This window comes from Sesamum indicum, linkage group LG12 (assembly GCF_026168435.1).
Source record: "Sesamum indicum cultivar Baizhima isolate 11 linkage group LG12, ASM2616843v1, whole genome shotgun sequence".
Classification (NCBI taxonomy): domain Eukaryota; kingdom Viridiplantae; phylum Streptophyta; class Magnoliopsida; order Lamiales; family Pedaliaceae; genus Sesamum; species Sesamum indicum.
In genome coordinates this window covers 6,341,567-6,367,953 of record NC_142668.1, presented here as the reverse complement: position 1 = coordinate 6,367,953, position 26,387 = coordinate 6,341,567, and the positions used below count along the sequence as shown (strand labels likewise).

At 36.2% G+C, this 26,387-nt stretch overlaps 3 protein-coding genes across 11 annotated transcripts; 2 read left to right on the top strand and 1 right to left on the bottom strand.

The window, feature by feature from the left end:
• The first annotated feature begins 1,228 nt into the window (after positions 1–1,228).
• LOC105178668 (WD repeat-containing protein 26 homolog) lies at positions 1,229–14,061 on the top strand. 9 transcript variants are annotated; one of them, XM_011102195.3, is made up of 5 exons: positions 1,229–1,453; positions 8,763–9,608; positions 11,270–11,371; positions 12,731–13,360; positions 13,693–14,061. In XM_011102195.3, exons 2-5 carry the CDS (start codon positions 8,814–8,816, stop codon positions 13,921–13,923), a joined length of 1,758 nt encoding a protein of 585 aa, XP_011100497.1. In that variant the 5' UTR covers positions 1,229–1,453; positions 8,763–8,813; the 3' UTR covers positions 13,924–14,061. The 9 variants fall into 9 exon arrangements, with proteins under 9 accessions (XP_011100497.1, XP_011100495.1, XP_011100498.1 ...); XM_011102193.3 differs by having other exon boundaries at positions 8,741–9,608; XM_011102196.3 differs by having other exon boundaries at positions 1,230–1,453; positions 8,827–9,608.
• Positions 14,062–20,423: 6,362 nt separating this feature from the next.
• LOC148784801 (uncharacterized) lies at positions 20,424–22,999 on the bottom strand. The gene is made up of 2 exons (XM_088876520.1): positions 22,285–22,999; positions 20,424–22,205 (listed from the first exon to the last, which is right to left on the bottom strand). Exons 1-2 carry the CDS (start codon positions 22,997–22,999, stop codon positions 20,575–20,577), a joined length of 2,346 nt encoding a protein of 781 aa, XP_088732646.1. The 3' UTR covers positions 20,424–20,574.
• Positions 22,915–26,216, top strand: LOC148784800 (serine/threonine-protein phosphatase 7 long form homolog). Its single transcript, XM_088876024.1, has 4 exons — positions 22,915–24,580; positions 24,666–24,872; positions 24,954–25,397; positions 25,482–26,216. Exons 1-4 carry the CDS (start codon positions 23,816–23,818, stop codon positions 26,100–26,102), a joined length of 2,037 nt encoding a protein of 678 aa, XP_088732150.1. The 5' UTR covers positions 22,915–23,815; the 3' UTR covers positions 26,103–26,216.
• The last annotated feature ends 171 nt before the right edge of the window (positions 26,217–26,387 follow it).

Below are 26,387 nucleotides of genomic sequence, written 5' to 3'. Positions count from 1 at the left end.
TTAGGGTTTGGATGAAGAATATAGACGTTCGCAAAAACTTATGTAAAAATTTCTAATTTTACCCTCATTTAATTCTCATATATAATTTTGTACTTATGAGGAAAAAATGTAATGATGTTAACTTCACTCCACATAAATATATCATATTTATTCCTTTATAAGTACAAAAGTATATATAAAAATATTAAATAAAGGGCAAAATAAAAAAATTATATAATTTTTTTTGGTTAGCGTTAGAATTTTTTGTTCGAACCCTAACGGAAGAGTGTCAGGTGTAAGTGAAATTTCAAAAGTCTTTGGGAAAAAGTATAGTTTTGTATTTTCAAAGGTGATTTAAATGTTATGTACTCTAATGATGTTGACTTTAACTCGTTGCCACTAGTCTAATATGAAAGTCTTAATCGGGGAACCTATTCAATGATCCAGTTCTAATTAGTTGTAAAAAATAAAGGTTATAATCATCAACAAACAATAGAAATTACGACATATGTAATATATGATGTAGGCAATCATACCACATCGATTGCAGACGAAAAGTTTGAATTAGCCCTTATCCTCCTTAAAAGAAAAATAAGATTTTCGTAAGAGAAGAAAGTCTAAGGTACCGAATGCTTAGGACCCCTTAAACCACTACACGGAATACGGCAAAAACAGAGAGATAAGGCCTTTAGGAGCTTCATCCAACTCGAAATTGCTTGTTCAAACAGAGATGTATGCGTACCTGCAAGGATCGGGCACCGTTACTAGTATGAATTAAGTTGTTGGAGTAACTCATACTGGACGTTTGGGAAAGGAAAGACCCAGACACTTGACGCTCGTTTGGTTCCTTATATTTGGGCCAGAATTGAATCATGACAAGGTTGTGCTGTACGGATGCCCCTGGATCCATTTTCGGATAAAGAAAACGTGGGTCTATTATCATCTTGCTAATGGAAAATCAAACCAATGAATCTTCTTCTTTCCCACATTTTCAAATGCAGATTATAAATTTTAAACCTCATCTCCATAGTGAGATATCTTTTCGAAATAATTCATAAATTTTCTACAAAACAGAACGAATAATAACTCATGTAACGAGATATCTATTAATTCGCAATCCATATCATCCATATAACAAATTGAAAAATGATTGAACTTTCTTCCTCAATCATTAAACCACGAAATTTTGGTGATTTATCTATTTTTATTCCAAATGCATAAAATGAAAACTTCCCATTTGTGAACTGAAGCTCTTCCTTTTCCTACCCTTGAGGTAACCTAAATCCAAGACACACAGTGAAATAGTATCCGCTATGCACACATAAACCGACCAAATAAATACCCATTTCTGAATTGGAACCCCTTCTGCTAATTACTGCTCCAACATTTACCCTCTTCTCACTCTGTTGAAGCTTCTGCACATTCATTAGCTTGGCTCGTCTCGTCTCCTCTTCATCGTGCTTTCTTGATTTCTGTGAGTCAGTAAATTATGATTTTACTTGCTTTGTTTGCGTACTATTCAATCAATCTTTGCCCGGATTGGGAATCAGGCATGTGTTCAATCAGAAATGAAGCCTAGTCTTCAATTTCCCGATTATTTTATGAACCCCAAGTGGGTTTTGGTGTTTTCAGTTTGCTTTGGTTCATCATTGGAGCTTTAACTTGAGGCGGTATGTTTTGTTGTTTCAGTTTGATTAGTTTTCCTTATTCTGTAAGTGCAGTTTTTGTATGTAAATTTATGGATTAATTGAGGATGTGGGAGATTAATTGTTGTGGGGTGACATGAACAGAAGTGAAAATTGCAGAAAACTTAAACGCAGGAAGAAAGGGGAAGGGGGTTGGGAAGAAGAAGAATTGAGACGTGACGAGAAGAGGAAAATGCTTAATTCATTTCATAATAATCCTTTCCAACAAATTCCCTTGCTTTTACATGGAGTTGCAGCAAAATGACAGAAGAAAATAAAGCTGAAATCACATTAAAATTCTGCAGAAAAAGGAGGTCATCTTGTTTTTCCTTCAGCTCGCTATTGGTGGATCATCTTCATCACAAGGACTCCAAAAAACAGCAACTCCATTGCGGTACCAGACATGCGCATCCTCAGTCGTCCACGTCTCCTTCTGTCGGCTTAATTCGAGAATGATCTGCCAAAGTGAATACCCCAATTTCTTCCCCAATTTGATTGCGCCCTAGCTCTTTCAAAACGACACCATCTCACGCTGGGATTTTTAATTTATCCCCAATTACAGGTGCGCCGTTGATCACATGGTCCAGGTGAGCCTCCTCGATCGGACGGTCAGCAACAAGAGTCGCGTTTTGGCTCCAGCAATCTTTTCATCAATCAGTGGGTGCTTCCACTGTCTATGAGGATGAGTACCTCCTTGTCTCCTACAATCCCATTGACCTTTAAGGTTTTACAGTTAGCATTCCCTTTCATGGCAAAGACACTGTTATATCTCCTTCTGCCTCATCAACTGGTTGTTCATCTTGCTCAGCTTCATCAAAATCTCTTGCTTCCTCATCACTTACCAGCATATAGGCCTACCTATATCTGCACCTATGCCCAGGTACATAAGGCTCATCACACCTATAGCATAGGTTCTTTTCTTTCTTGGCCCTCACTTTAGCTTCAGTGAGAAATCTTTTGACTTGAGTATTGGTTCTGTGGGGAGGGTTCTTGTTTTGAGGTCTGAAAGGAGGCTTGGTTTGAGTATTCCTACTAGGTTGAGGGGCTCTTTTCAGGATGGCATTTACAGTATGCTCCTGCTTCCTAGCAAGTATGACAACTTGTTTGAGTGAGGTTGGGTTACAGGTGGATACAAAAGACTTAACTTCTCCCTTCAACCGACTTATAAACTTCATAATGAAGAATTCTTCCTCCAGATTTCTGATAAAGATGAGCATTTGGTCCTTGAGTTCCTCAAACCTCTTGAGGTATGTATTTAAAATGGTTTCATAGTGGAGCTTATTAAACTCTAGCATAACCCTCTCGCTGTCCAAATTTTCGAACCTTTCAAGTATATTAATAACCAGCTCATCCCAAGAACGAAATTCCTTCTTTTCAGTGTAACATTGGTACCAAAGTTCAACCTTCCCTTGCATGTATATTGATGCCATTGGGAGTTTTGGTCTTCACGTATGGGTATTAGTTGAAAATACCTGGTGCATCTCCTCACCCAACCCCTGGCATTCTCACCATCAAAGTAAGGAAATTCCATTTTGTTTAAGGCACTATAAGTCCCAGCATTTTGATGGTTGTTGTGCTCCTGTCTGGAGACATTACTACCTTCCTGCCTAAAGGAGTTGTGTACAGCAGCTACCAAAGTAGAGCCCTTCTCCACAGATGCAGTTTGGCCCTCCCCTAAAATGAACTTGTATCCATTGTATTGCTGCAGCTGTTCAACGCTTCAGAGCTGTTGTTGGACAGTCACTAAACCATGCTCCATATTCAGTACAGAGGCTTGGAGTCCCTCTTGTACCTCCATTACTTGATCCAGATGGCTATGGATCTCATCCTCACTTGCTTACCTCCTAGCACTCTCATCCATAAACATGATGTCTGTTTTCTTTTGTGCTTCTTGAATCTCTTTTAACCTTGTTTGATCAGCTATTTTAGTGTGTTTTGGGTCCAAGGATCGAACGGCTCTGAGGCCAAATGATATGAACAGAAGTGAAATTTGCAGAAAACTTAAACGCACGTAGAAAGGGGGTGGGGGAAGAAGAAGAACTGTGACGTTCATTTCATAATAATCCTTTCCAACATTCCCTTGCTTTTACATGGAGTTGCAGCAAAATGACAAAAGAAAATAAAGCTGAAATCACATTAAAATTCTGCAGAAAAAAGAGGTCGTCTTGTCCTTCCTTCAGCTTGCTATTGGTGGATCATCTTCATCACAAGGACTCCAAAAAACAGCAACTCCATTGCGGCACCAGAGACGCGCATCCTCAGCTGTCCACGTGTCCTTCTGTCAGCTTAATTTGGGAATGATCTGCCAAAGTGATATCCCCAATTTCTTCCCCGATTTGATTGCGCCCTAGCTCCTTCAAAATGACACCATCTTGCGCTAGGATTTTTAATTTGCGCCCTTCATCGACGGTCGAGGTGAGCCTCCTCGGTAGAACAGCCAGCAACAAGAGTCGCGTTTTGGCTGGAGCTGGAAAACGCGACATGGGGTTTATTTTTTGGTATGATGTGGGTATGTTGGTAGTTTCGGTTTCGGTTAACTAATGGACTTGTGATTTTTATGTGCCACTTTGTCTGCTTTGGAGTAGGAGCTCACAAGCAGCTGTTGTGAGAACTTGTGATACTCTATTTATTGTTAAATGCGATCTATGGATATTTTCGTAAATGAAATAGGCACTCACTACTAAATTGTAGTTGGAGAAGATCATGTAAAAAACTATAGTGCCTACCCTGTTGTCATTTGTTATTGCTGCATTAGCTATTCTTCCCCATCTTATCTATCGTGATTGTTGATACTGGTGATCAGTTGCTTGATTCAAAAAATTTTTTGAGGGCCTTTTTAGCTGCTTAAACATTTGAAGCTAGTATGACATCTTCATGTATTGGGCCTAGACCATTGCTATCTTTGCAATCGTCTACGATAGCAACATGACTCTGAAACCTTCTAGTAAACTTATGTTTCGTCTCCGGAGTTATTTCTTCTATGGTTTTACTTTTAGCGGTTAAGTTGTTTATTTTTGGTGAATCACAGATTTTATCTGGTGTTGTGAGAAACTATACTATAAAGACCATGAAGAACACTAACAGGTGTTGAGGAGAATTAAAAGGAACTTCTTTCTAATAGATACTTTTTCCTTCTATTTTGTTTCTTAAACCTCTAACCAGGTATCATGTTATTGGTAGTCCGAACCAGTGTTATTGTTGTCAAATGTCCATGCTATCAGAGAGTTATCATACTCAGACCTCCAAATGACATTTAAATTTTATGCAGTTAACTTATTCCTATAGATAAAGCCTTGTCTACCACTGAGGGAATAAAAAAAGATTAATGTATCAAGTCTGGACTACCGCATATAGATATAAGATCAACAACAGTCAGCAAAGGCCCTACCTTGGTCTAGGACAATCATCATCAACTCTAAGCAAAAAAAAACAAGATCCAGGAAAGATTTCAAATTCAAATTTTCTTAACAATCTATAATTTAACAAAGGAAGAAAAAAGGAGTCTGAATTATACATGTATATACACTGTATTCAATGTTGAAAAGGTTTTGAAGGAAACATTGCATGTACAAGGAAAATAATACATTTTCCAAGATATAGTTGTGAAGAAAGCAAGCAAGCAATTAGTCAATTAAGCTATGCTTAAACGGTATTGTGGTTGTTGCAATCGTACAACTCCGTTGCATAAATATGAAATGTCCCATTGTTGGAAACTCTGAGACTGTAATCATCATTCATGACAATTTTTTGTGTGATAAAACTATACAAATAAGTTAAAAGTGGAGTAGATAAATAATCCTCACTGGAGATTGGAGAATAAAGGGATGGCTCATGGGATATTAAGGCTATCGTCCAAACCAGAAACGAGGTAGAAAAAATAGACTGTAGAAATTAGAAATGCCGATAATCTAAATAGAGTCTGCATGGAATCTCCAACACCCAAATATGCAATTTTGGCAGTAAATTGAACCAAATACGGCAATCTTAAGTGGAGCAGTAAACGAAAAATCGGTATAACAGAGGACCTAAAGATGGAAAAAACAATACATTTTCTTATTTGTAAGCATTGTGGGTTGGGAAATGGGCAAGTTGAGTCGAGGGACCCAGGTATAAGATGGGCCAGGTCATAAATGAGCTGGGTTTAGGATGTGTCCCATGAAAAAAATGATTCATTTAATTGACGAAAACATCTAATTAAAAAATAATAGTAATACTATACATGCACATCAAACTACAAATTCATAATTGTAACACTTTAAACCTGTATAGAATGAAAATCAAGGTATCTATTAATGTATTTTAGTAAATATTTTTATGTTCTTTTGCTGTTTTTAAATATTTATAAATGTTTAGGGGTTGTTTCTGTAATCTTTCATTTTTATGTACGATTTGAGATTCTTTGGGGTTTCTTCTAATCATGTTGCATTTACATATGTTACTTTGACCCTTCTGAGGTTTAATTCATCTTACACAGACATGTGTCATTTAGGTTCTTTCATGGCATTTCAGTAATTGCCTACTATTTTAAGTGTTTTTAGTTATCAAGGGGCATTATTATTATTTGCATGTTTTATGACCATATTGGGTCATTATTCATGCTCACACTTTTCCAATTTAGGATGTCTCAATTATTATTGTTGTTGTTTCTTTAAATCGTTTTTTAGGTATACTATAGTCATTTTTGCTTATTCCATATAATTAGAGATGTAAGAGGCTGTATTAGAATTCTATATATTACTGTTGATTTTTATTCTAAAAGATTGTTAAATTTTTAGGTCTTTCAATGATTCATACCTTGTTTTTTAGTTTAAAAGTTATTAAAGTTTTGGTGTTTGGATAAACCCATTTTGGACCCACAACCTAACAAGATCACCTGAATCTCATTTTGCTTAGTTGTGTATAATTATAGATGTAAGTATATATATTAGAATTCTGTAACAAAGTAGAAGAAACTTGGAAGGTTGACCTTGTTGTTTAAAATTATTAAAACTTATGTGTTTCTCTATTTGAGCCTAGCAGAGGCCCCACCCAACAAGACTCTCTGCAGGTGGGTTTGGTTAAGACTAAAGCGTAATTGAAGTTAGTTGGGTTTTGTTAGACCATGCTCTAGAGTTATGTTGCCAACAATTTATAGCTTATTAGATGACCTTAGGTATTAACGGCTCAAAAGGTTACCTCTTGCAATGTGAAGGAGCATAGCTTTGTGACTTTTGCCTTCTTTGGTTCAAGGATTCATATAATAGTTGCTCCTTTCTCTCTCTCTTCTTTCTTTCTTTCAAAATGAAAAAAGCTCAAGCAACATCGATACTGTTTCTTACTATAGTTTCCTCTGCACTGGTTGTTGTTTGAGAAACATTTGATCTATCCATATTAAAAATTTGGCAGCATACAATGTTAGTATTGTCACAACAATGAGTTTTCCTCCACGGTTTGTTTTACTTTTTCACTAAAATCATTATTGTTACAGCAATGAGTGTTCCTCCACGATTTGTTTTCTTTTTCACTAAAATCAGAATTGTAAATGGATGCTACGATGATGATGAATATTGTTAGGATGCTTTTTGCTTCCTCTAGTCCTCGGTTGTCTTTGGCGGTTATCTTTAGTTACACCAGAGGTCTGCCTCCGCCAATAGTTCGACCCTTCACTAATTTGTTCTTCATTTATCTTTTTCTTCTTTAAGAACTAGAACTACGCTGATAGGATCAGTGCTGGATTTTATGTGGATTGATATAATCTAATATCTTGACTTTTGCATAGGCCATAAATTTAAAGAAAAATAGTAATACTGGTGATAAGTCGAGGATGCATTTTTCACTTCATATATGCCTCATTCTGAATTCGGAAAGATTCTCTTTGTGCAACACAAGCATCCCTGGGATGAAGGAACATAATCACATAGAAAGGTGGAGTCCGTAGTAAAAAATATGGACCCAATACTTCTAGTATATTGGCCTCCTATGGTTGGTTGGAGATTTGAGCGGTGAATTCTAGCTTCTGGTTTAAGTCTCTTTATAGTTGGTTGAAGTTGAGAGATTCCATTAGCTTAGATGGGTTATACTTGACAAATGAAAGATGTGGAAATAATGTCATTTTGGACAAAACCCAAATTTGTTCTGATTATCTAAACCTTTTAGAAGCATTGTATTGATTCTAAGCCAAGCTTTAAAGGATTAATGACATTAAATTTGAGCCTGTTAATATAAAATATGCTTTTTCAGCATCTACAAGTGATTTCATTCAGAGGGAAAATGGGGCTCTAAAAGTCGGACTTTGTTGAGATATATTGATTAAGTTGGTATTGCCAAGCATATTATTTGGTAAATTTTATATTCATTTAGAGGAAAGTTTAGAGCAGAAAAATCCAATGAAACAGAAGAAAAATATTTTCCAAGTAAATCAAACCAGTTCTTGAGTCGTTGTATATTCATACTTTGGCTGATAAAGATGGCTAAGTAAATCTGCTATGGCAATTTTTCGGTGTTGCCCTTAGTCATGTAATGGAGTTGTCACTTGTCAACAACTTTTAATCTTTTGTGCAAGTACTAAATAGAAGTAATGGGTTCAGAATTTTTTATTCACCTTGAGCCTGGGAGGATTTTGACTGTGAAATGTGGTAAAAAAGCCATGTTATTTCTGAGGGTTGGTTTGTAGAATTGTTTTATTTCATATTCTTAGTGATACTCTCAGGAGCTGACTGGAGTGACTAGACTGTTGATAGGTGGTTAAGACATTTAACAGCAATAGAAAAAGGACAAAGAAAAGCTATTGAAGTAGTAGTTCATTTTTTTTCCCTTTTCCCCTTCCTGGTTCAACTATGTTGGGCTTTGTAAATTTTTTGCAGTTATCATTTCTCAATCTTTACTAATTTGTATAGTTACATGTGAATTGTTAAGCTGCGTTTGTCGATTAGTTTTTTGTTATTTTTAGTGAATGCAAAATCTCTTCCCTCCTTCATGGACAAGAGGAGTGATGTGGTTTTTGTGTTCTTTAATTCCTTCAATTATGTTTTTCCGCAAATCTATTAACATTCCTTTTCGGCATTGCTCTTTACAGAATAGTATTTGTGATTTATCAGATATTGACGAGACAGATCTCAGGTCTCTACTGTGCTTCCGTTGTATTAATATATGGGCTGAAGTGTGCTTTTCATGGAAGGTGTAGAGGATGATGAGCCACCGTCAAAACGTGTGAAAGTATCCTCTGGAGAATCAGGAGGTCTTTCCAATGGTGTATCTTATAGGGAGCAATGTAGTTGCTCATTGAGTGAGACAATGGCTCGGCCATTAGCATCTCAAGAGGATGATGAGGTTGTTGGTTCAAACGGTATCATTAAGAAAGTTGAACTTGTTCGGATTATAGCTGAAGCGTTGTATTCTCTTGGCTATTCCAAGATGGGAGCTCATCTGGAGGAAGAGTCTGGAATCCTGTTGCACTCTCCTGCAGTAGATTTGTTTATGCATCAAATTCTTGAAGGTCAATGGGATGAAAGTGTTTCAATGTTACATGAAATTGGGCTAGGAGATGAAACAATAATTACGTCAGCATCTTTTGTAATATTGGAGCAGAAATTTCTCGAACTTTTGGATAGAAAAAAAATTATTGATGCTTTGAAGACTCTGAGGACCGAGATTGCTCCACTTTGTATAAATGATGAGAGAACACGAGAGCTGTCTTTCTACATTTTGTCTTCCTCACAAAATTTACTCGATGGAACTTCTAGTAAAGGGTTGAGAATCAGATCTCGTAAACAATTACTGGAGGAATTGCATAAGTTGATTCCGCCAACAGTAATGATTCCTGAAAGAAGATTGGTGCATCTTGTTGAACATGCTCTTGACTTGCAAAAGGATGCTTGTAGGTTTCACAATTCATCAGTTGGGAAAATGTCATTGCTCACAGATCATCAGTGTGGAAGAGACCATATTCCTTCCCAGACATTGCAGGTAATGCTACTTTCTATTACTTGCAGTTGTTGGAAAGAAAATAAAGCCACTTGTGGGCACTAACATAATGGTATTATCAACATAGTCTTTCCTTATGCTGTGCGTATTAATGTCATTGAAAATTTTCTGTTTGCTTCTTTATATTTGAAATTAGTCAGGAATAATACTGATCACTAAACAATAAAGAATAAAATTAAAGAAGAAAGGAAGAAAGAAAGAAAAAGTAACAGACGAAAAGTTCAACCTATGTGTAAAGCAAATTGTGTACAGCATAAAAGCTACTGTGTGCTAGCACTCCAGGGTTACTTCTTCTTGATGCTTTTTCATGACAAAAGGACGTTTGAGTGGGCTCTTTTGCCACCAAATCAATCTAAATAATGTGGAATAGTTTGAAAAGATTCTCCTAATTTTAGAGCTTCTTCTTGCTTTCTTGTGGAAATGATATGAGAAGATTGGTTTAACAGAGATGATATTGGCACAGGAAAGAACTGCTACTAAGTGCAGCCACAATATCAATATTTGAATTGATGTCCTTCCATTTTCCTCCTAATTGTGTTGTTTTACAATTGGGAGAAATAGGTAAACCATATCTAAAGTAGGAATTCGTTCATCATTGTTTAGGCATTTGCACAATTTTATAACTGTAGAGGAGTTACCTGCTTCTGCACTAGATATTAGTTCTGCTTGAGATGTGTGACGCATTTGAAAAACTTGGGGTCAATGAGCATGCTTTTCAATTGGAACATTTGCATTTGTAGAGCATGAATTGTAAATTAGCAGCCACCTAATGATTCTTTTCAGAAATGAGGCTGAATAAAAAGTCATTAGCCTAACGGAAATCTGGTCTACTTGTCATCCAGAGGAGCATCTGTTCACCAGAATGATGTCAACATTATGTTTTTCTTTAAGAAACAATGAGTCGATGACTATTGACATAACAACCAAGAAATGTTAAAAGAAAAGGTGTAGGTATAAATATTTATATATTTGTCTCCCCTAATCAGTTAGAAAATACATGTTGGAAAACTAATTGAAGACATCTCAGAAGTCTCAGAATTTACACCAAATGCTATTAAAGATTGACATATCTGGAGTTTGAGAGTTGAAATTTTGAAACGAGTGAACTTTGAGTATGCCAGATGAATTGGTAATGTGAGGTGGTAAAAATGTTGTTTTCTTAGTTTTGTTTGCTAGCTGCTCTAAATGGATAAGGGTTTATGTACTTCGGCTTTGTTTGGTTTCAGACTCATTTTTAAAAATCTGATCTAGTCGACTAGTTGAAGTGATAGGTTGATAAATTGATGTGGTAGTTATTTAATCAAATGCGCAGGGCCTTATTCGTTCTGAAACTTCTATAGTACTGCATCATCAAAACCTCCAGATGAAGCTTTGTTTTCTAAAAGGAGGGCTGGGGGTTGGGTGGAATGGATAAGATTTGAAATAGGGTACTAGAAGATTGTCTATATTTATTACCATTTTCAGAAAATGTTTTGGGAGGCAAAACAAACACATTATGGATATATTAGAATTAAAGTTGCAAATTCTTGAAACTAACCATATTTCTTGAGAATTTATAACGTAGTCCTCTTTTCCTCAAAACCAATTAACTTCTCTCATTACTGCAACCATTTATTTCTTCTGTTATTTTGTGAACCTTCCAGGTATTACGGGAACACAGTGATGAAGTCTGGTTCTTGCAATTTTCTCACAATGGGAAATACTTGGCCTCATCAGCTGGTGATTGTCTTGTGATTATATGGGAGGTAATAAAACCTTATTTTATTTGGTTTATTGATTGGTTTAAGTTCATCCAGTATTCTTGATCTTTCATGAATGACAGATTGACTGTATGTTTGAAGTATTACTTAAATATGGCACCAGTTGATCCTAATGAATCTTGGATACAAATTTTGATTATCCTGTTTCTAAGGACTTTCATAACCTCTTCTCCAGAATGCCTTGTAAAGTAGTATTATTGGTTGGCATTCAGAGATTGGAACATCTTCTCAAAACCCTAAAAAAGGAAAAAGTCGTGGTGGGGAAGGTTATAGTAGCCAAAGCCATTGGAATTTGTATTTTATACATTGGAAAAATCCATTTGGTTATTAATAGACCAAGGCGGGGAAAATAATAACTGAAAGAAAAAAAATCAATTAGTTATTCGTCAAAGTTTGATTTATTTTTGGGGTGGGAATCTGTTGAATGTTTGGCAAACACAAATATAATGTTCTCAGCTTGGTTCTTGATTAATAAATATTGTAAGACAATTGTATAAAAGACGCTTATGTTTTAGGGCAAACTTTTTTGGTTTGTATTGAGAACTGCTGCTTTGTAAAATTTAACCATACTTTTGGGCCAATGTGTGCATGCTAACAAATTTATGGTTAGCCACTTTTCCATGTAAGTGACATGCAAGTTGTCATGGCCTACTGTTTCCTTCTTCTCTTTCGGGATGTAATGCAATCTTGTATGGAGTCCTTTCCTTGCTATCACGGAAAGGTACTGAGACTAGTCCTTACCTATGAATAAATAATATGGATCTAGTTTTAAGTTGCTTCTCCTGTCCTTTCATGCGTACACAGTGGATAATATCGAAAGTTTTGTTAGTGAGTTGAAATTTCAAAATTCAATGGTATTCTTAACTTTCAATCAGATTTAGCAGGACGGATGCTTATGATTCAGTTCATAATTAGCTCAACGTCCAACTCTGCCAATTATAGTTCAATCATCTGATATTATTTTTGTAAAGTTACTATAATCCCCTTAAAATAATGTTTTTATATCTTAAAAATACCTCAATGGGGTTCTAGTATTCTCCCTATTATTTATTTTCAATTTTTCCCTCAACTTTTAACATGCCTTTAAAATATGTTTTAGTTTGATGTATCAAAGTATTTTTTGCTCCTCTGCTGTTTTTATTTATTAAAAAAAAGCAGTCACTGTAGAAGTGTGCTAATCTTGGAAGTCTCCTTGGTATGTTGTTCATCAAAATTAAAAGGGCGAGGTCTTTTGAATAGTTTTTAATATTTTAAGCATGCTGGCCAATGCCTTACTTCGTGAGGGTGGATGTGCTGTGTGAATTGTGTCTTGTGTGTCTGATTATTTTGTTGCTTTTGTTGTAGGTTAAGGTTGACGGTCGAGTTGCTTTGAAACATAAATTATCTGGCCACCAGAGACCTGTCTCTTATATTTCATGGAGCGCTGATGATGATCAACTTCTTACATGTGGAGTGGAGGAGACAGTTAGACGATGGGACATTTCCTCTGGTGAATGCCTCCATATATATGAAAAAACTGGTCTTGGTCTGGTCTCTTGTGCATGGGCTCCAGATGGAAAGAGTATATTTTCTGGTGTTACTGACAAAAGTATCAGCATGTGGGATCTGGAAGGGAACGAGTTAGAATGTTGGGAAGGGCAGAGGACTACTAGGATTGCGGACTTGGGTATCAGTACTGATGGGAAAGAGCTTGTAACTGTTTGTAAAGAGACTACGATACTGTTGTTTGGATGGGAAACAGTATCTGAGAAATTCATCAGAGAGGACCAATTCATAACTTCATTTGCATTGTCTGCAGACAGCAAGTTTTTGCTTGTTAGCCTGTTCAATGAAGAACTTCATCTTTGGAATATAGATGGCTGCATCAGGCTGATAGCTAAATACAAAGGTCACAAGCGTTCTCGTTTTGTTGTGAGGTCTTGTTTTGGTGGATTAGAACAAGCATTCATTGCTAGTGGAAGTGAGGACTCACAGGTAATATTTCTCTTCTCCTTTGGATAACGAACAGCCCCCCCTCCCCCCTAAAAGAAAAGAAAAAAAGAAAAAAGGAGTATGAGATCAGTGATACCCTTTTGCCACTGGCTGCAGTAAGACATGTTATTCGTTTTCTTTTCTACTGATCAGTATGACATAGTTCTGATCACACAGAATGCTTGTAACATTTGAGCATAGCACCTCACGGATCCTAATCCATGATAAGATCACCTCAAAACAAAACGAAGTTTGATAGTTTGAGGCTAATAGTTTTTGGTCACTTGAGGAATTTAGTAGCTGCTGAATTCATGATGGTTTGGTTCTATTTAAAGGTTCATATATGGCACAAAGTCTCAGGAGAGCTCATTTTAACATTAGCTGGACATTCTGGGGCCGTGAACTGTGTTAGCTGGAATCCTGCAAACCCCCATATGCTGGCTTCGGCAAGTGATGATCGAACTATACGCATTTGGGGACTAAATCAGGATAATATGAACTGCAGTGGGAGGCATAGTAATGGCATCCATTGTGTAATGGGAGAACTTGAAGTTGGAAGGAAATGAACTATTCCTTCAAACATTGTATTTCTTAACCATAGCTCTGATGTAAATTCTTTTACTTAAATGTCGATCCATTATTTATACGAACAAGAATATGAAGTCGCATTCACTATAATGGCAGCATCTCTACTTGTTTTTCAATTACTAATGTTTGTTGGTTATTCATTGTGAAGAAATAGATGGTAATAGCAACTGCCTCTTTGCCGTTCTCACATCAAAGTACACACGCGTGCATGTTTTATCCCGACATATTGCATGTGATGAAGATGGTGCATTTGTATTCTTTGTTTGCTACTTTGTTCTGCAAACCGACAACATGACAAAGATGGCGAAATTGTGTTCTTTGTTTGCTAGCTGTTTGTATACGGACAACAAACTGCGATGACTCTGTTACAGTTGTGCAGATGTTACTGTGATATTGTGATTCACTCTTCTGCTCATGTTTGTGTATGTTTGTATGAGTCTGATCTTTATATTTCTCAAACCCATTAATATTTGATGATAGTGCTCTCATACCTTTCTGGGAATTAAACTGACCTGCAGCTGTTCTTTCATCCTATCTCTGGACCATTGAGTTTTTCCTGAAAGAAAGAAGCAGAAGACCAATTTCTACATCCCAATTCATACTTGTTGTATTACTATAAAGTTTGGACGCCCATCAATTTCAAGAAAACTTCCCCTTGAAGAACTAATTCAAAATCTTTTGTGCTGATTTTTTCTTTCTTACAAGGGAAGGTGTCAACAGCAAGTAGGAGTGTTCATTCGATAAAATTGAACGGATCGAAATTTTGGTAGTTGAAGAGTAAAACGTCGATACGCCAAAATGCTATACCAAATAACGAATGGAGTTAATAGTTTGAATTTGGTAAATATCATTTTTTTTTGGTTTTTCGGCATGTAACGAATTCTTTACTCAAAATGCAAAAGTAGTCAACAATTTAAATATTAAAAATAATAATTATACTTCTTATTTATTTTTGAATTTTTAATATACAAATAGTTATCATATATATAAAAATATGTATATGAAAATAAAAAAAATAATTATCATTTTTCAGTTTGGTTTCGATTTTGATTGGATTGATTTTATGTTCAGACGGTTTACCAAATTATAAAAGCCTCCAACTGCAACTATTGAGTTTTGTAGCAAATATGTTTAATTTTAAGACCTTAAGATCCTTTAGATTATTCCATTTCTAAAATTGTCTATGAATTTATGGATTTGAAGTTAAAATTTTTAAATTTGTAATAATAAATTATTTTAACTTGTTAAGATAAAATTTTCCTATTATAAAAGAGTTTAAATTCTCGCGTTTGTATTCGAACTATTTTAATTTTAGATTTATAAGAACTAAAATATTATAAAAAATTACAATTTATCTACTTGTAATATAAAAAATAGGCAAAAATGACCCACTATAAAAAAAATGACCAAATACGTTCAAAATATTATTATACTCCACTCACACAACTGGTGTGCTTCACGTTCTGTTTTAAAATATTATTATTTATATTTTCATTTCATAATCTCGATCTTATATAAGATAAATCAATGCTTCATATCTTATCAATATTAATCTACGTTCAAACAAAATCTGATTGAGATCTACGGTTGATATTTTATCTTTACAAATTAAGGCTCCAAATTCCATTTTATTATATAATTTATATACAAAATCTATAATATACTTTTATAAATATATGTATATATGTATACACAACCACTCTCCCCTCCCCGCCAGCCCCACCCTGCCCCTCCCTCTGTAGTGGGCCATAGTCGGCTCCTCCTTCCCCGTCCGCCCCGTCCACCCCGTCCACCCCCTTTTTCGTACCTGCGTCGCAGGTTTCTCTCTTACGTCCCCTCCCCGCGTCGGAGTCGTCTTCCCCTCGCACATCGTCGCCCTCCCACTCTCTCTATTTCCCTTAGCCTCACAAGATCTGCGGCCACCGGGTGGCTATCTCTCAAGTCTGGAAACTCAATTTTTTATTTTATTTTATCATTAATATTATATGTATGCATATATATTTATTTATTGTATAAATTATTTTTATATTTTATAAAATTTAATTTTAGAGCAATTGATCTAACTCAAATATATCTGAGTCATTGATTGTATAAATCATATAGACCGTTGATCTAAACAAGAAAAGATATAGACTATTAATTTGTTTATTAAATCCGAACCATTAATATATATATAAACCTAATGGTTTATAATTAATGGCATAAAAGTCATTTTATAGCTAAAAATGAAGCAAAATCACATACCTCGCTCGTGTAGCACACAACTCGTGTAAAAGGGGGTATTTTGCACATTTTCTAAGAATTGAAGGGGGTAAATTGGTATTCTTTTTTCCACAGAGGGCTTTTGACCTATTTTTTATATTATGGATAGGTAAATTGCATTTGTCCTATTTTTATATGACTACATAAGTACGAAAAGACGTTGTATGATCGAAGTTTTACGAGTGCACATTTTTTTGGTTAGTACCGCATTGTGGTGATGTTCGTATTCTACAATATTTATTTTGTTGAATTAATACTAGGCTTTTATTAGTATTATTGACATTAAAATTTTAAAATAATTTATTAATCAAAAGCCTAAAATAATTGGTTGATAATTGAATTCTAAATTAAATTTTATAATAAGTTTGGGCTTTGTATATCATTAAGATGACAAATCCGCCATAAGTGCATACAAAATGTGGCCCTTATGAATTTTGATGGACCGTTCAAGATAGGTTGAAACCTATTCAAATACGCTACATTAGTTGGTGGATCTATATCAAAATCTAAGGTGTTCAACTCCAATAAAAGTGTGCCAAAGCTCTTTAAAACCTTGTCCATACCTTTAAAATGGAGCCTTCACCATACAACATTACATACAATAGAAGTCACAACAAATGCATGTAAATCCAGATGACTCAAGTCCAAAACAAGTCTCTTTGCCTTGATCAAATATTACATTTGCAAAAGCTTCACCTTCTTCTTGGTATCAAATCTTCAAACCTTAATACTATATTTCAATGTGACACATAAAGCTGCAGAACATTGCTCATCTAGATCCAAGAATACACTTCAAGCCCTTGGATTGGTATTCGGTGGAAATGAATCAAGGGGTAATCTTCGTCTAACAAATTCTAATACTTTCTATTTAAATTTATAAAATTCATTTTGTCCAATAAAACGTTGTATCATTCTAATTTGAATTCATGCACGGCTGTTCTTGTTAATATCGATTGAAATCATCTCTCGAAAGGTTCTCCTCTTTCCAATACTTTACAGTGACTAGGTTTCATTGGTATGCAACATTTTTCATGTGATATGTATTGTAGTTATTTCCTACTTATTTACCTCATTGAGTCGTCATTTACATTCTCTCTCTCTCTTTTTTTTTTTTTTATATTAGTTCAATATTTTAAGACTTGGATCAGACCGATCGATTTGACTAATTCATCCTAGAATCAGCCACGTGGCCGTGCCGGTTCATGGGGCCAAAACTGGTAAAAGTTAGTGACCTGTGAAGAGTAAAAAATCAATTTTTGACCTTAGTTTTTTTTTTTTTTAAAAAAAATAGTAATTATGTAGTGAAATATAAACTTTTTTGGGGTTTAAACTTTTTCATATTTATAATCTAAAGTGCTTAAACTTGCCTTATGCTTCCAGTGTGGGACAATAAGCTTGGGTTTAAGCTTTTTCACATTTTGGTATAAAGTGCTTAATTTTGGCTTATGCTTTTCCAACATGAAATAATAATCTGCACAACTACTCACACAAAAGCACTCCATCAAGATCATTTTCTCGTCACTTTTAAGCACATATTGTTATCTTACCTTGCTTGATTTTATTTTTCTACAACTATTTATTAATTTGTGCATTAGAGTACTAACATTTTTTTTGTAGGTCCCCTATTCTAGGTTTGCAAAAGACTTGGCCCAAAGGATTTGAGTCCAAGATCTCCCTGATGAGCTAGTTTTGCTCACATCAAGTTGCGCCGTCTGTGAGAACACAAATTAAGACTTGAGATCAACAGAAGCATCTAATAGTGGAATGAAGAAGCAAAAGGGTGCCTTTACTGGAGACAAATAAGCCTTGTAGGTAGTAGAAGGGACACAATTCGCTCCCACTAGAAGCACTATGGTGGGGGGGGGGGGGGGATGATTCGAGCCTCCAAATCCTCCAAGCAATAACATTTCTTCTGACACCTCTTCTGGGAGTTTGTCCTGGGGATTGTTGGAGACCATGCAACAGATTATTACCTCCATAGTACGAGCATAGTTGGTGGCTGTGACCCAAGTGCCTATGGCAACCCCTATGATTGCAGAGGTACCAAGAGATGGTGAAGGATGAACCTTCGTCCGAGGACCGCTAGCTTCCCCTAAAGAGTAGGGTTTGCCTTTGTTGGTTACCAATGTTTTGAAACACAACTCAGTCCGGACGCGCCACAGAACGGGCTGAAACTAGGAAATCGAAAGAGCAAAAAAACCACTTTTCTTTTATGAAAACCATTTTATCCAATGGTTCAATCGCTGAACCATGTGACTCGGTGTTGGTTGACTAAATCGAGTAGGTCAACAATTAAGTATGAACACATGATAAAATCTCTAATATCTTTTCTTAGCTATAGCTGCTCTCTACTTCTCTGCTTTGGCAAACTCCCTCTTGCTCTCTCCATCTTCTCACTCTCTCTCAAACATCTACTCTTTGCCAACAAGCCCAAGTCCAACACGTCTCTCAAGCTTCTGCACTTCTCAAGTAAGCATTCAATTCAACTTCTCTCATTTTTTATTTTTGATTTATTTGCTTTTCTTTCTCCAAAATACATTTTGTGTATAAGATGGGTACGATAGTATGATGGATTGAAAACATGAAGCTTTTATATATGAATTTACAGAGGTAGAGACTTAGAAACGATGAGACGATTTATGTCTTAATTTCTCTTGTAAAATGTGTATATTTTTGTTAAATACCCTAATTTCTCTTCTTAATTTAGTTATGCTATTTCTATTTAGATTATTTTTTATAATTTAGTGTATCAAATTTTAATAGTTAAGTTTGAAAATGTTGTAATATTATTTCAGTTAAGGACCTTAATTTTTCTGTTATTTTTTAAAGGATAATAGCTTATTTATATAAATGTGCAATATTTATGTTAAATGAGATAATTTATATTAAGTTTAACTATTTTCTATTATTTCTAAACATAAACTCCTAATTCCTCTTCTCAATTTAGTGTTGCTATTTTTGTTGGATTATTTTTGAAAATTTAGTGTATCAATTTTTTTGTTAAGTTTGAAAGTGTGTAACATAATTCTGTTAAGTTTAAATTTTAGATTTGTCAATTAATGTATTAGATTATTAGTAAATCATTTTCAATAGTTTGATTCTAGTTAATTAAAAGAATGTTCATTTCTTGTTCCTTTTTTGTTCATGTAATTAAAAAGAATCTAAATGTTGTTATTCTTTCTTGGTTTAGAAACAAAAAGTCTTGCTCATATATCTACCCTCCATTACACAAATGTACCATAGATTATACAAGATCATTATAAATCTATTAAGTGGTTTCCTTGTGTTGCACATTGCTTGAATTTGATCATGAAATATATAATGTTTGTACCATTACATTCATGATTTAAAAGCTTTGGTCACTTGTAAAGAGTTTGTTGATTCAAGGATAGCAAGAGAACGAAAAAAAAACGAAGTTACAGACATCAATAAGAGTCGTTGGGATAGACAGTTGAGAAAAGACATACATGCTGCAACTTAATGGTTTAATCCAGCGTTTCAATATGATCAAGCATTATTTTGTCAAAAACCAGAGGTCATGAATGACGTTCTTGAAGTGATTAACACAAAAGGAATAGGTAGCAAGCTAATATTGTTACATGGGACTAGATTGTTTCGAGATCCGGTTAGAGAGTTTCGACAGGAACTTGCTCTTGAAACTAGCAGAAACACTCAGCCTGATAATTTCTCATTTTTGTCCTTTATTTAAGTTAATTATTTCTTTACTTTATTTTTCTTGACCATTTGTAATCTATTTTTTTCTTTTCTCATAGACGAATGGTGGAAATTATTTTGCGCAAGTGCACCCAATCTTCAGAAGTTGGCAATTTGAATTCCTGGTCAAACTAGTATCTCATCTGGTTGTGAGAGAAACTGGAATGTATTTGAACGAGTTAATTATTTTTTAATTATAAAAAAAAAAATTATTTTATCATAATTATTTTTAAATATATAACAAAAACATGACGAGTCGCGATTTCAAATCGCGACTCGTCATTAAATAAATGCCAGAAAATGCAAAAGTTCCCAAGTCGGGAAACAAAATCCCGACTTCAAGTCGGGATTTAAAAGACCGACTCCAAGTCGGGATCCTGAATCCCGACTTGAAGTCGGGATTTTGTTTCCCGACTTGGCAATTTTGCTTTTTTTTTTTTTCGTTTAAATTATTATTATATAATTTAATTTATATATAATTAATTTTAATAATATACTAAAATCCAAAATTAATACAATTAACATTGCATTAACTTAAAAAATTACAATTAAGGGTACAAATATAATAGTTATTTATTTTGTATAATTGTAAAAAATTACATTAAATACAAAAAATATTTTGTACAATTGTGAAAAAAACAAAAAATATACAATTAATCCTGGCTACCCGGTATTGGCACATCCGATTGTGTTGAAAAATTTCTTTGTTGTGCTTGTTGTCGTGCACGCCTTTGCGCCCAATCCATCTCGTTGTGAATACGTGTTGTTTGATTTCGACCAGGGCGCGAAGAGATGCGAATAGTAGGATCGTGGACCAACTCAAATCCCGGTACATCCCAATAATCTTCGGAATGTACAGGTTCAAATGACTTAGAATATGTATTCTTATAAGTCATTATATCGTAATAATCCTTCACCATTGATGCAGCATTAATCATGAATGTAGCGCATACCTTTTGAGCGTGACTGCAAGGTATACCAAATTGACTCCATTTGCCGCAAGAACATTCTCGGTTCGCAATTTTGACAATATGGGTGTTGACTCCATGTCCACCGTGACGTCTTGTAACAACCGAGGCGGACTGTTGGAACTGATGGAATTTGGTGACGGTATGTTCAACAGAATTTTGATGCCAACGTGTGAACATCTTATATCCAAAATCCGTCCACAGTTGGTTGTTGGTCAACATTACAGTACTTCTTGCTAACCTCTCACGGAAATAATGGACACTTCGCTGAAACGTCATCTCAGCAATTGCTGTCAACGGTAGGCGGCGAGCCCCTTTCAATACTCCATTTATGCATTCCGACATATTTGTCGTCAGAATTCCGCATCGCCATCCACCGTCATGTGATGCTGTCCATTTTTTCTTGTCGATCCTATCTAACCACTGAAACGCCTCGAGGGACTGTTTCTTTATCTCCTCCATAGTGCGATTGAATTTTTTGATCTGATATTCAGAGCCAGCTCTCCAACAAAGATCTTTCAACACGACATTTTTGTATTTACTGTTGAAATTGGAACACACGTGCCGCAAGCAATATCGGTGCACGCCGTTAGGTGGCACGAAATCCGGACATTCACGTACAGCTCTTGTAATACCAGCATGGCGGTCAGAAATAAGGCAGATACCCCGTCGCCCTCGTATAATGTGTCTGCTCAATTGTCTAAGAAACCACTTCCAAGATAAAAGTGATTCTTCATCGACAACAGCAAAAGCAAGAGGAAGTACCTGTTGATTTCCATCCATGGTAGCAGCAATCAACATCTTGTGCTTGTACTTTGTGTATAGATGGGTCCCATCTACACTGATAAGGTTGCGACAGTGTTGGAACCCTTCAATGCACAGCTTGAACACCCAGAATACGTACCCTATCACATATGCACTGGTTGATGTGTCGCGGGCTTTATGTTGCCATTCAACAATCGTTCCTGGATTATATTTTTGGAGAGCTCCCAAGTATTTGGGTAGCTTTTGAACGGAGCTCTCCCATGTGCCATAAACCATCTCACGTGCCATTTTCAAACTGTACCATGCCTTTTGATATGCTATATCGTATCCGGTATGGTCTTTCACAGTCTGGATGACATGCTTGATTCCGTACGACGGGTTGCATTTTACATGTCCTAACAATAAAGAAGCAACATATACTCTATCTAAATTACCGTGTTCGAGGGACATTTGATTCAATATACATGTATGGTCCCCTCCGTATTTTGTTATTGTCCACCTTCCCATTTTTGGTTTGTAAATGCCTCGCAGCTCCCATCTACACCGCATAGCTGCAAAAAATAAAGACGAATCAGTCGAATAATTTTGTATGTTTAGACATATACGAAAAAAAAATATATATATATATACCTTCGGTGGTATGCCTACACAATACTTTCCACTTGGTCTTTGAACTCTCAGGTACCCAATACTCGCGTCGGGCATATCGTATTGAGTGATCTTTCACTGCCTCGATTAAAGCTTCTTTATTTTTGAAAAGCATTCCCACATCAAGTCTGCCTTCGTTTTTGTCATAAAATTTTGCATACCTTAAGTTCGGTACATCAATGGAATCCACTGGTACCTCCGGGAATGTTTGTTCAAAAAATGGTATGGAGCGGTAAAATGTTTCCTGAGAAGTTCGTTGTGTCGTAACCGGCTGAGAGGATGTTGACGTACCTTGTGCAACATTTTCGGCGACAACATTTATGTCAACATCTTCGTTTCCATCCTCAGGTGGAATTGGATAATCCACTTCATCCGGTTCGAAAGCTGCATCTGATTCATTAGCCAGGCTGTCCGCAATAGGATCTTCTGGCTCGGCAATGTGTTGTGCAGAAGTTGGTATAAAATGGGAGGTGGATGGAGTATGTGAGTGGGTGGGCTCTGTGTAATTAAGTTCAATATTATCGAGCCCTTGTGTGACAGACACCACATTCGGAGTATAACAATCTGTATCATAATGTGATGTGCCTGCACCAAAATCGGGGTTAGAAGTACCTGCATCGAAATTAGAGTTATAGGTACCAGTGAAATTTTCGTAGTTGGAGGATGACGGAAATCCTTGGCTTGATAACATCGCCATGTATTCCCCCCCATTGTTGACTCATTTGTGAGTTGTCATCCACCAACTGTCGGGAATCGAAAGCTCCCCAACCTCGGCCAATTTGTGGAGAATCGTCGTGCTGAATTTCCACCGTTTCGACGAATATTTCCATTAGTGGAAATCCAGCTGTAGGATCAGTAAAGAATGACAATGTATCGTCATCCTTTATTGGTATCAGTGTTTCCTTAATTCGCCCTAGGTATTGGCACGAATGTTTTGCAGAAACATTCAACGAAAATCGGGAGCTATCAACACCAATTTTTTTGTAGATTTTTGATAAAAATTGATCATAACTGGATGAACGGGGGATCCTCATTGCTGCAATGGGCGTTTGATCATATGTAACAGACCATCCATCGCTCGATAATTCACCACCAAAATACAGAAAAATCTCAATGCGAGAAGATGAAGAAGCCATTTTGTTGCAAGTTTCTACGTAAAAATGAGGAACAAGATATGAATATGTTGTAAGAAAAATCTCAAAGGCTGGTATGTAGATGACGGAAACAAGGGATGTACGCATATATATAGGCGGGTAGTGCTGCATTTATTCAGGTAGGTTGCGACCATTATGGAGGGCAAAGGCTGGTACGTACCTGCCTGATTGAAAGGCTGGTACGTACCAGCCTTATTCAAAGGCTGGTACCTACCAGCCTTTGAAGAGGCCATGTATATATGTACATATATAAGTACATATTATATAAATTCACTTCATCCACCAGCAAAAATTTTCAAATTTTCACCCACCTTCATTTTGTGCCGTGAGTTTGTATTCAATTTTTTTTTTCCACACAAATGGATAGACGATCAGTCTACGGTCCTCGTGATAGTACTGTATTATCACAACAAGCCCAACATAGGTCTGACGATATTCCAGATGGTGACCTAGACGCCGTACTCATTTCACGGCGTGCGGATGGTACCTTTTGGAGCTACTTTAACCAAAATAATATGTCCGAGCGTGTACAAGAAATCCTACACCAAATAGGATTTTATGGAGTTTATAGATGCGGACGCCTTCAGTTAAATCAACACCTCATCACTGCATTAGTGGAGAGGTGGCGATCGGAGACGCACACTTTCCATTTTCGTGTAGGGGAAGCCACAATTACCCTACAAGATGTACAAATAATTTGGGCACTCCCAATAGACGGCGAGCCGGTGACTGAAATTGATTTCGACCGCACAACACAACAATGGCAAGAATATTGCCTGACTTACATAGGTTTTAGCCCGGATGCAAATGTGTTGAAGGGCTCGAGATTACAGACATCGGCAATTACATCTCATTTGGCGGCGGTCGAAATTACTTATAATACTCCCCAGGCTGTCGTCGTCCAATACGCACGTGCCGTTGCGTTACTTTTATTTGGGGGATTGATGTGCCCAGATTCCTCAGGTAACTATGTCTCATTACTATATCTTTCAAAATTAGAAGATATAGAAACCGCGAGGAACTACAGTTGGGGGAGTGCTGTGCTGGCATTTTTATATCGCGAATTGTGCAATGCCAGCACAAAAGGCAAAGCGGCAATTGGTGGAGCGCTGCAATTGCTACAGGTAAAATTGACTTAAAAAGTCTTACACATTTTTTTTTTTTGCTATTGATATTCATTAATAACACATATTTGTATTGTTCGTGTAGATTTGGGCGTGGTCACGGATTACGCCACTTTGTCCTGGACTTGGTGCCCAACGACTATTTATGGGCCAAGTGCAAATGGACAATAATCGCTGGCTCCCAGCAGCACCATATGGTGCTACTTGGAATTGTCAGCACACTTTCACCACTACAGTTCGGGGAACTGTACGAGTAATACGAGAAATTTTGGATGAGATGCAGGCGGATCAGGTAACTAAATTTTAATATTATTCGTATATTTATACCGTTTCCTTAAATTCATATTAATTTACATCTTTGTTTTTATTACAGTTCATATGGCAGCCGTATGACATGGACTCGGATGTCATTATGGCTTACGCCGATGAATTGAACCCCCAGTTGTGGAGGTCATCTGTTCCGTTAATATTCTACGCAATAGTTAAAATGCATCGTCCCGAACGAGTTGTTCGCCAATTCGGGATGAGGCAGAATGTACCAGAATCGACGGATACCCGTGATATGAGCCTCCATCAGATTTCCCGTAAAAATCACGCGGGCGCAGATTGGTCTCTGCAACACATACAATACATCAATAGATGGCAAAGACGATATGACACGGTTGTACATAGGCCACTCATTTCTAATAGAAGGGAAACAGAACGAGGTTATTGGGAGTGGTACTACAACATAACAAGAAATTTCGTGTCGTCATCTACTGATAGACGTGTGGAAAGCGGGTACCAACCTGGAGAAGCACCTATGTTGCAAGTTGTGGTACGTTATTATATAATATTACATGTTTTATTTTATATATAATTTTTAACAACACAAGGCTAATTATTTTTCTACACTTTTCAGGCAAATGAGGTGAATGCCCTTGAAACTTTATGTCGATCTAGACCACCAAATATCGAAGGATATAGTCAATTGGTGGATAGATTTGAACATGGGTTACATATTATCAGGGAGGCTATAACCCAACAGCCACAACAAATTGCTTCTCCATCCGATGATGCTCCCACAACATCCCACAGGCAAAGAAGAAGTTCTAGCCGAATGTCAACTGGTTCAGTTGAACGTCGTGATTTTGGGGTGGATATAGCTGGTCCTTCTACAGTATATCCACCTCAAGATTATTACGTACCTCAACCGCCTCAAGATTATTATATGCCTCAACCATCTCAAGGTGATTGGTTTCAATCGACTCCATATATGTCAAATCAAACACAAGATTTTTCTCTTGACCTTGGTCTTGGTTTTAATCAACCATATACACAAGGATATAATATTTCACCAGTTCCATTTCCATCATTTGGTGCATATCGTGACAATGTGGAGTCAAGTTCTGAAACATCAAGTCGGTTTGTTGGGGAAGAAAATGAGGCGCAAAATGAGCCAGTTCAAAATGTGGGCGAGGAAATTAGAAGACCACGACGTCAACGCCACAGACGACATTGTGGAACGGGTGGACATTTTTGATATTTGTAATTGTATAATTTAATGTAATTTTTTACAATTGTACAAAATAAATAACTATTACATTTGTACTCTTAATTGTAATTTTTTAAATTAATACAATGTTAATTTTATTAATTTTGGATTTTAGTATATTGTTAAAATTAATTATATATAAATCAAATTATATAATAATAATTTAAACAAAAAAAAAAATGCAGAATTTCCCAAGTCGGGAAATAAAATCCCGACTTCAAGTCGGGATTCAGGATCCCGACTTGAAGTCGGGATTCAGGATCCCGACTCCAA